At 47.1% G+C, this 9,975-nt stretch overlaps 1 protein-coding gene across 1 annotated transcript in view; it reads left to right on the top strand.

Moving 5' to 3' along the window:
• Positions 1 to 9,539, top strand: part of LOC306776256 (transcription initiation factor TFIID subunit 4-like) — a 28,611-nt gene extending 19,072 nt beyond the window's left edge. Inside the window, exons 10-16 of the mRNA XM_079266885.1 lie at positions 1 to 29; positions 174 to 334; positions 2,662 to 2,759; positions 3,346 to 3,534; positions 3,678 to 3,734; positions 6,984 to 7,091; positions 9,256 to 9,539. The exon at positions 1 to 29 is cut by the window's left edge and continues 56 nt beyond it. Coding sequence (XP_079123011.1) covers positions 1 to 29; positions 174 to 334; positions 2,662 to 2,759; positions 3,346 to 3,534; positions 3,678 to 3,734; positions 6,984 to 7,091; positions 9,256 to 9,381 — 768 coding nt within the window. The 3' untranslated portion in view covers positions 9,382 to 9,539. The remainder of the gene's footprint in view (positions 30 to 173; positions 335 to 2,661; positions 2,760 to 3,345; positions 3,535 to 3,677; positions 3,735 to 6,983; positions 7,092 to 9,255) is intronic.
• The last annotated feature ends 436 nt before the right edge of the window (positions 9,540 to 9,975 follow it).

The following is a 9,975-nucleotide window of genomic DNA, read 5'->3' as shown; positions in this document are numbered from 1 at the left end:
GCCTTCAAGGACAGTTCAGGATCATACAAGTAATACATCCAGTTGATGTCTTCACACTCAGGTGTGAGGGGTTTCAAGTGAAACAATTCAGTAAATCTGACCAGCATTCTGTCAAAGGGCAAAGCTGGCGGGCCTGCACAAGGCAGTTATTTGTGTGTGTGTGTGGTTCCCAGAGAGGAGGATGACATTAACGATGTAGCCTCCATGGCTGGAGTCAACCTGAGAGAGGAGAATGCACAGATATTGACCACAGTGGTCGGCTCTGTGGTGCAGTCGTGCCAGGATCAGCCCTTCCTCACACCGAACCCAGTGCTCCACCGAATCCTCCGTACAGGTACAGGAGCCAGACTGAGACCCAGCATTCATCACACCAGTATTACTGCAGGCTACTCTTTAGTTTAACAGCCACTGACGGAGATCAAAGGCACAAACAGAATCCTAATGAATGGATATAGTATTTAATATAAGGGAGTTCATGGGAACGGTGCCAGGCTACATTTAAAATGTTTACAGACGAATGTTGGATACCACTGCATTCAATAGATTCCTTAACGTCTCAACAAGACCGATTCTTCTTCTTTTCGTTTCACTGTAGCGTGATGGTTATATGACGGTTTCCCATTTCTTTACACAGTCCTTTGCATTTTCATTGAACACTGCAAGGTCTTTTGAGTCTCAGGGTTGGGTAGTAGAGGGCAGACAAGGCAATGCTCCATAGTATGGTCTGCTTCTCCACATTCACATGTGGTTGGGCCAGCCTTGGAGCCCCATCTGACCAGAGCAGCTTTTGATCGTCCCGTTCTTGTTCTGAGGCGGTTTAGTGTTTTCCATTGAGCCCATGGTGCTTCTGGGCCAGGGGGAAGGTTTTCAGTGGGCGGTATTTCCATGACAGTTGGAGGAGGGTCATTCTCAAGCTTTTCCTCCAGAGTTGGAGTCTGGTTTCTTCCCGAGACTTTATTAGGGGCTGGACATGGCTGAGAAAGATTCTTCTTGATTTTAGCCGTTGGGCCGGAGGGTGACATCAATGGAGGAGATGGCATTCATCACTAGTAGATTTTGTTTTCTCGACTCGGCTGGCAACTTCGCGTCTAATATCAGCAGGAGCAATGCCAGCGAGGAGGTGAAGGTTGCTTGTGTTGGTGGGTTTCAAGCAGCCAGTGATCAGGCGGCAGGTGCTGTTCAGTGCTGGGTCAAGTTTCTTGGCATGGGTTGACCTCTCCCAAACTGGACATGCATATTCCGCAGAGGAATAGCACAGGGCCAGAGCAGTAGATCTTAATGTGTGTGCTGTGGCTCCCCATTTGGAGTTGGTCAGTTTCCGTAGGATGTTGTTTCGGGAACCAACTTTGGATTTTGTGTTGTTGATGTGGTCCTTAAAGGAGAGAGTACGATCCAGGGTTACTCCAAGGTAGACAGGGTGGGTACAGTGCTCAAGTGGTGTTCCAGACCATTTGATGTTAAGTGGTCGGTTGGCTTCACGGTTCCTGAGATGGAAGGAGCAGACTTAGGTCTTTGCAGGGTTGGCATGTAGGTGGTTGCGCTCGTAATAGAGGAGTAGCTCCTCTAGAGCTCTGGTGAGGTTTAATTCTACTGCTTCGAACGAGTTCTCTTTGGATGTTACACAGAGATAGTCTGCATAGATGAAACGCTCAGTGTTCTGCTCCATTGGCTGGTCGTTGGTGTAGATGTTATACAGTCGTGGGGCCAGCACACTACCTTGAGGTAGGCCATTCCGTTGTTGTCGCCAGCGACTCTGCTTGTTATTCAGGACAACAAAGAAGCGCCTGTCTTTCAGAAGGGCTCCAATGAGGTCTGAGTGCCAGGTCTTTTGTCAACTCCAAGATCTTTTTTAGGAGGAGGCGATGGTTCACAGTGTCATATGCGGCAGACAGATCAACAAAGACAGCACCTGTTACCAGTCCTTTCTGGAATCCGTCCTCGATGTGTTGAGTGAGATTCAGAAGTTGGCTTGTTGTCGATTTGCCAGGTCGGAATCCGGCTTGTTGAGGTGTGATGGCTGGTTCAGCAACAGGGGCAAGTCTGTTGAGGATCAAGCGCTCAAACAGCTTGTAGAGGTGGCATAGCAGAGAGATTGGGGGGAAGCTCTTTGCATGCGTTGGGTCTTTGCCTGGTTTGAGAAGGGCAATAATCCTAGTTTTCCTCCAGCTTTTTGGGATGTTTTTTGTCAGCATGCACTTATTCATCAGCTCGAGGATCCATTTCCTCATCAGAGGTCCAAAATGCTTGATCTCTTCAGTGAAAATGTTATCCAGGCCGATGGCTTTGCCGGTTTTAAGGGTGTTGATGCTGATATTGAGCTCTTCAGGGGAGAACGGCTTGGTTAGTCCCATGGTTTGGGAGTGCTTTACTTGATCTATCTTTGGTCTTGGCTGTTTAGTGGTGGGTTTTCCATTGAGCAGCAGCTGGTGCGCAACTTGGTTGGCAGTGGTCGTATACTGTTGCAGAGCTGCGGTTGATGGATCGTTTCTGATTTTTCGGATGAGGCTCCATGCTTTTTTGCTGTTCTTTGCCATATCAGTTGTCTCCAGCAGGTTTTTCCACTTCAGCTGGACCGATAAATATAACACCTTTTATTTAACTGGAAGAACTCGTCTGTAATGTGTGACTCTTGTTGAGATACTCTTGTGTCTCCTGTGTTAGGACAGGCATTGGGAGTAACTGATGTCAGTCCAGAGGTGGTGGCTCTGGTGTCTCATGCCACTCAGGAGTGTCTCCGTGGGCTGCTGGAGAAGCTCACTGTGATGGGGCCCTGAAGGTACAGCAGTGTGATCCCGACCCAAAGCAGCCGCAGTGGCAAACTCCATGCTATTGCAAAGGAGTGATTTATATGTATTCACACTCAGAAAAAATAATCATACATGTCTGCTCAGTTTGTTATTATGAAAAGCCTTTCTTGTTTTTACAGATCCCATGGCATTATTAGCTAAGCCAATCACAGGGAAGCATCACAACAGCTCAATTAGAAAGATTTGTCTTCAGGGAATCAAAGTGTTGTCTGGATGTTACAGAGCAGCACGACATCCCATACGAGTCTGCAGCCAAAGGCTGTGTGTGTGTGTGTGTGTGTGTGTGTGTGTGCGCGCGTGTGTGTGCATGCAGTGAATTGGTGCTGATGGTAATGATGATAGAGATGGATAATATAAGATGGTGACAAAGCCGTTTCTAAATACGATCACCTCGCCCCTGATTTAGATTGTTATTCTACTACCTCTCACAATGTAACCGGTCACATCATTTTGTAAAATGTGACATAGAGTTTACACCGCTTTGTATTTCAAGCAGTGGCGAACTTGCGCTGATCGAAGGGTGTGAGTGGAGAGAGAGTCTGCCGTGGAAACACGGTCGCTCCAATTGTTTATTTCTGTGTGTGTGTGTGTGTGTCAACAGGAGGACTTGTGGCATGCCAAAGTGAGTGATGTGCGATCCCAGCTTCGCTTCCTGGAGGAAGTGGAGAGTTTGAAGAAGAAGAGGAGAGATGAAGAGGAGAGAGAGAGACTGCTGCGTTTGGCCAGAGTGAGCTTATGTTTGAATTGAACTACCAGATAAACACCAAGATTAATTTTCACGAGCATTAGATCTGAAAGCACCATGACCATTTCTACCTATATTTAGGTCCATTCTGCTCACTAACTTAACATCTGTCTGTTTGTGGTCAGAGTCGCTCACACACTGAGGACCCACAGCATCAGCAGCTCAAGCAAAGAGCCAAAGAGGTGTGTACGTGTTCCATCCTGGAGACTGCTGGGAGACTCAACCATACATCAAGCTAACAGCTGTGGAGAGGGATCTATATATATGTGTGTGTATATATATACACATATATATACATATGTCTGTCTGTCTGTCTGTCTGTCTGTCTGTCTGTCTGTCTGTCTGTCTGTCTGTCTGTCTGTCTGTCTGTCTGTCTGTCTGTCTGTCTGTCTGTCTGTCTGTCTGTCTGTCTGTCTGTCTGTCTGTCTGTCTGTCTGTCTGTCTGTCTGTCTGTCTGTCTGTCTGTCTGTCTGTCTGTCTGTCTGTCTGTCTGTCTGTCTGTCTGTCTGTCTGTCTGTCTGTCTGTCTGTCTGTCTGTCTGTCTGTCTGTCTGTCTGTCTGTCTGTCTGTCTGTCTGTCTGTCTGTCTGTCTGTCTGTCTGTCTGTCTGTCTGTCTGTCTGTCTGTCTGTCTGTCTGTCTGTCTGTCTGTCTGTCTGTCTGTCTGTCTGTCTGTCTGTCTGTCTGTCTGTCTGTCTGTCTGTCTGTCTGTCTGTCTGTCTGTCTGTCTGTCTGTCTGTCTGTCTGTCTGTCTGTCTGTCTGTCTGTCTGTCTGTCTGTCTGTCTGTCTGTCTGTCTGTCTGTCTGTCTGTCTGTCTGTCTGTCTGTCTGTCTGTCTGTCTGTCTGTCTGTCTGTCTGTCTGTCTGTCTGTCTGTCTGTCTGTCTGTCTGTCTGTCTGTCTGTCTGTCTGTCTGTCTGTCTGTCTGTCTGTCTGTCTGTCTGTCTGTCTGTCTGTCTGTCTGTCTGTCTGTCTGTCTGTCTGTCTGTCTGTCTGTCTGTCTGTCTGTCTGTCTGTCTGTCTGTCTGTCTGTCTGTCTGTCTGTCTGTCTGTCTGTCTGTCTGTCTGTCTGTCTGTCTGTCTGTCTGTCTGTCTGTCTGTCTGTCTGTCTGTCTGTCTGTCTGTCTGTCTGTCTGTCTGTCTGTCTGTCTGTCTGTCTGTCTGTCTGTCTGTCTGTCTGTCTGTCTGTCTGTCTGTCTGTCTGTCTGTCTGTCTGTCTGTCTGTCTGTCTGTCTGTCTGTCTGTCTGTCTGTCTGTCTGTCTGTCTGTCTGTCTGTCTGTCTGTCTGTCTGTCTGTCTGTCTGTCTGTCTGTCTGTCTGTCTGTCTGTCTGTCTGTCTGTCTGTCTGTCTGTCTGTCTGTCTGTCTGTCTGTCTGTCTGTCTGTCTGTCTGTCTGTCTGTCTGTCTGTCTGTCTGTCTGTCTGTCTGTCTGTCTGTCTGTCTGTCTGTCTGTCTGTCTGTCTGTCTGTCTGTCTGTCTGTCTGTCTGTCTGTCTGTCTGTCTGTCTGTCTGTCTGTCTGTCTGTCTGTCTGTCTGTCTGTCTGTCTGTCTGTCTGTCTGTCTGTCTGTCTGTCTGTCTGTCTGTCTGTCTGTCTGTCTGTCTGTCTGTCTGTCTGTCTGTCTGTCTGTCTGTCTGTCTGTCTGTCTGTCTGTCTGTCTGTCTGTCTGTCTGTCTGTCTGTCTGTCTGTCTGTCTGTCTGTCTGTCTGTCTGTCTGTCTGTCTGTCTGTCTGTCTGTCTGTCTGTCTGTCTGTCTGTCTGTCTGTCTGTCTGTCTGTCTGTCTGTCTGTCTGTCTGTCTGTCTGTCTGTCTGTCTGTCTGTCTGTCTGTCTGTCTGTCTGTCTGTCTGTCTGTCTGTCTGTCTGTCTGTCTGTCTGTCTGTCTGTCTGTCTGTCTGTCTGTCTGTCTGTCTGTCTGTCTGTCTGTCTGTCTGTCTGTCTGTCTGTCTGTCTGTCTGTCTGTCTGTCTGTCTGTCTGTCTGTCTGTCTGTCTGTCTGTCTGTCTGTCTGTCTGTCTGTCTGTCTGTCTGTCTGTCTGTCTGTCTGTCTGTCTGTCTGTCTGTCTGTCTGTCTGTCTGTCTGTCTGTCTGTCTGTCTGTCTGTCTGTCTGTCTGTCTGTCTGTCTGTCTGTCTGTCTGTCTGTCTGTCTGTCTGTCTGTCTGTCTGTCTGTCTGTCTGTCTGTCTGTCTGTCTGTCTGTCTGTCTGTCTGTCTGTCTGTCTGTCTGTCTGTCTGTCTGTCTGTCTGTCTGTCTGTCTGTCTGTCTGTCTGTCTGTCTGTCTGTCTGTCTGTCTGTCTGTCTGTCTGTCTGTCTGTCTGTCTGTCTGTCTGTCTGTCTGTCTGTCTGTCTGTCTGTCTGTCTGTCTGTCTGTCTGTCTGTCTGTCTGTCTGTCTGTCTGTCTGTCTGTCTGTCTGTCTGTCTGTCTGTCTGTCTGTCTGTCTGTCTGTCTGTCTGTCTGTCTGTCTGTCTGTCTGTCTGTCTGTCTGTCTGTCTGTCTGTCTGTCTGTCTGTCTGTCTGTCTGTCTGTCTGTCTGTCTGTCTGTCTGTCTGTCTGTCTGTCTGTCTGTCTGTCTGTCTGTCTGTCTGTCTGTCTGTCTGTCTGTCTGTCTGTCTGTCTGTCTGTCTGTCTGTCTGTCTGTCTGTCTGTCTGTCTGTCTGTCTGTCTGTCTGTCTGTCTGTCTGTCTGTCTGTCTGTCTGTCTGTCTGTCTGTCTGTCTGTCTGTCTGTCTGTCTGTCTGTCTGTCTGTCTGTCTGTCTGTCTGTCTGTCTGTCTGTCTGTCTGTCTGTCTGTCTGTCTGTCTGTCTGTCTGTCTGTCTGTCTGTCTGTCTGTCTGTCTGGCTGGCTGGCTGGCTGGCTGGCTGGCTGGCTGGCTGGCTGGCTGGCTGGCTGGCTCACCTTCATCACCTCTGAGTTACAGTGATGAAGAGTAGAGCTGGGTCACCTTCATCACCTCTGAGTTACAGTGATGAAGAGTAGAGCTGGGTCACCTTCATCACCTCTGAGTTACAGTGATGAAGAGTAGAGCTGGATCACCTTCATCACCTCTGAGTTACAGCATCATAGTGATGCATCACATGCTCTGACTGTGATGAAGACTCAACACTCACATGTAGATGAAACATGTTCCTGTTCTCACAGCAGTGGAACGTTTCTCACTGAGCACAGACAGTGAAGAGTTATGATCGCTGCTGGCTCATCTGCCTTATGAACACGCCCCCTGCATCGCTGCATCGCTGCATCTTCAGTGTCTCTGCAGACGGTGCGTTTGACAATGTCCTGGTCAACTGCAGAAGAGTTGTGGGCCACTTTAAACACAGTCCAGCAACGGATTTGTTTAACGTGTTTGCAAACCAAATGTTATTGCACTTGTGTTCATATAGCAGCACTTTTAAAATCACCAGATGTTCAGTAATCCTGGATCTCTTCTCTTTTCAGTTCCAACAGATGGAAGACGCTCAGCTGCAGCAAAGAGAGGCCAACCTCACCGCTCTGGCTGCCATCGGGCCTCGCAAGAAGAGACCTCTGGAGCCGACTGAAAGCCAGGTCGGTCTGCCACCCAAACCAGAGAAGCACCCGTTTACCTTCCATGTGCAACGTGTAATACCGAGCCACCTGCTCCAAAGACATAGGGGGTAGCATTTCACTTCTACTGCTGGAATCTACATGTACAGTCCAGAGCAACAATACATAAGACGAGGCCGGGGGCCAGCTGTTCACTTGTTTCTGTCTCTGGATTTAATCCAATATACCAACTATAACAACGTACATTCATTGCCTCCTGGAGGACTGCAAGTAAACTCACACTTCCAGCTGATATTAAACATCACAAGCTCATTATGAACACCTGTGCAGGAAGTGTTGTTTCAGCGACATAAGCGCTGAACGTAAAAATTGCAACGCTTGGAATTAGTGAATGACAACAATATTTCTGTTTAAAAAAGAGAGTCCGAGTGGTGATTGTGACAAGCTGTGTGACTGAACTGATCAAGACAACAGGTAAACAGGGAGGAGATGAGAAGATGAACTTAGATAGGAAGATGTGAGTACAGGGTAGTCTCTAATAGAAGCCTGTTTTAACATTACAGTAGTTCTATTTCCTCATCCTTCAATCGGTCCTCTAAAATGAAAGACAAATGCAGTTCAACTAAGCTATGACCTCTCCAAACATTCATGAATATTTAGCATTCAAAATAAACGCAGTAGGAAGCACCAAGAGGAGACACTGACTCTGCAGAAAGCAGCATGTTGCTCATTGTAGCTAGCCTCCTGGGCTAACGCTCACCACAGCTAGCATGTGTGAGACTGTGGGTTCAACTCATTGAGTCTTTCGTTCTGTGTGTTTTAAGTCTCAGCCCTGCAGGCTGCAGATTTAAAGATGAGGACGCTCCGTTCACTGCCTTTGAACTCCATTACCCAGAGGAGCCGGCTGCCTGCCTTCCTGTAAACAGCCACAGGGCTTCCTTTACCTCTTCACAGGCTGCTCCTCAGCTGCTAACGATAGAGGAGGGATGGGCAGATGTGTTTGGAGTGGAAGCTCTTTTAGCATGTGACACGATAATCTATCAAATGATGAATTTAGTTTTTTTAAATTTCTGTTTTATTCTATTATTGACTTTGTTTAAGTCCATGATTTCACAACCAAGTCCTTGAACTACCGTTCAAGGACTTGGTTGTGAAATCCTTTCTTTGAATAAAGTGATTCATTGGGGTAAATGAGTTTAAATCAGCTTTCTTCAATGAATAGAACTCTTCTCTTTCGTCAACAGAATTACATTTGGGGCTGATCTCACCTTTTTCTGCTCATGAGTTCATGCGAGTCTTGGGATCACATATTACACACAAATTGTGTGTGTGTGTGTGTGTGTGTGTGTGTGTGTGTGTGTGTGTGTGTGTGTGTGTGTGTGTGTGTGTGTGTGTGTGTGTGTGTGTGTGTGTGTGTGTGTGTGTGTGTGTGTGTGTGTGTGTGTGTGTGTGTGTGTGTGTGTGTGTGTGTGTCAGAGATAACTGGCTCCTGACGAGGTGAGCGTAGCTGCTGCAATAGCATCAGAACTGGAGACTATTCTTCATTGAAGGAAGAGCAAAGGTATGAAGGTATTTCTAGATGGACATGTTTTTGCTTTCTTACTGACTGGCTTCCGTAAGAGTTTGATTGACAGATGGATCATCCAATCACCTGCCAGGTATTATTTTTGGAAGTATTGTTTTTTCCAATGATGGATTTTCAGATGGTGCTGTGCAACAAACCACCTGACTCGCCAGGTTCAGACAGAAGGAATAGACGTGCAAAGAAACAGAACTACTGTGCAGCATTGCGATGCTGTGACTGAAGCGTGGAACGACTGCAAAGCACAGAAGATTTACTTGAATTATATAACGTGAACACAAAAGCTGCTTCAGACCAAGTCTTCATGAGCTGACTAAGCAAACTCCATCCGCTGATGGAGACGGTGAGATGTAGTTGAAAGTCCAGGGAAGAGATGGTAACGAAGTCACTGCTGCCCCCTATACCAGGGCGAGGGTGGACTGTGACACTCAACATGTCTAATGCAGTTTGAGGTGTGAGTGTCATTTTGGCTCGTATGAGTTAGTCATGAAATTGATGAAATTTGCAAACAGTCTTTCATTTTCTGTCTAAGATGTTTGTGTGTAACTGGCAGCACCTCACTGAAGAGTGCATAATATTGAGTGTACCTGTGTTGTGTGTCAGGTGACCCTGCTGCCCAGACAGGCTGTTCAGAGAGTGACTCGGGTCATGCTGAGGGATCTGCTGCTGTGTATGGAGCAGGACCACTTCCTGTGCCACTCGCTCACTCTGTACAGAGCCATGCTCTGACTGCCTTCACTGCTCCCCATTGGACCGGTCCATTCATGATCTGCAGCAGAGCTTTGCTTTTCCTTTGTACTTCTGTTTCAGTTCTATCACATATCTTTGTTTATTATCTCCTATTTACTGGCAGTGTGTGGATCAGTGATGATCAGCTGTCTCTAAAGCACTCCTGGTTCTGATTAAAAGATGGTGCTGAGTGTTGAAAACCATTAGTGGAGTTCTAAGCTGAATGTTGAGCTGTTTATTATTCTGCTTGTTTATTATTTGACCATTAAAAGAAGTGGACTGTCACATCCTGCCTGTTACTGTCTCTGGTTGTTTACTCTACAGCAGTTCCTGATATAACAATAACTCCTCCTCAGTTCATAGAGCATCATAAACGAGTCTTTATGAACCCAAACAGACGGAGTCACCAACCCGTCCTCATTAAGAGGGTCAGGACTGGGAGGAAGAACCTGCATGAAGCTGATTATCACACTATGGAAAGCATGAGATGTTTACATCTACTGGACAACTGTCACAATGTGTGTTTCTTCAGTGACACAGAACACAGAATGTGTCCAAATAGAAATACAGAGTCAGTGAGTATTACACCTTGAA

Source organism: Melanostigma gelatinosum (genome assembly GCF_949748355.1).
Source record: "Melanostigma gelatinosum genome assembly, chromosome: 4".
In the NCBI taxonomy this organism is placed as follows: Eukaryota; Metazoa; Chordata; class Actinopteri; order Perciformes; family Zoarcidae; genus Melanostigma; species Melanostigma gelatinosum.
Note: the sequence above shows the minus strand (reverse complement) of the source record. Positions and strands in the feature narration are given on the sequence as shown.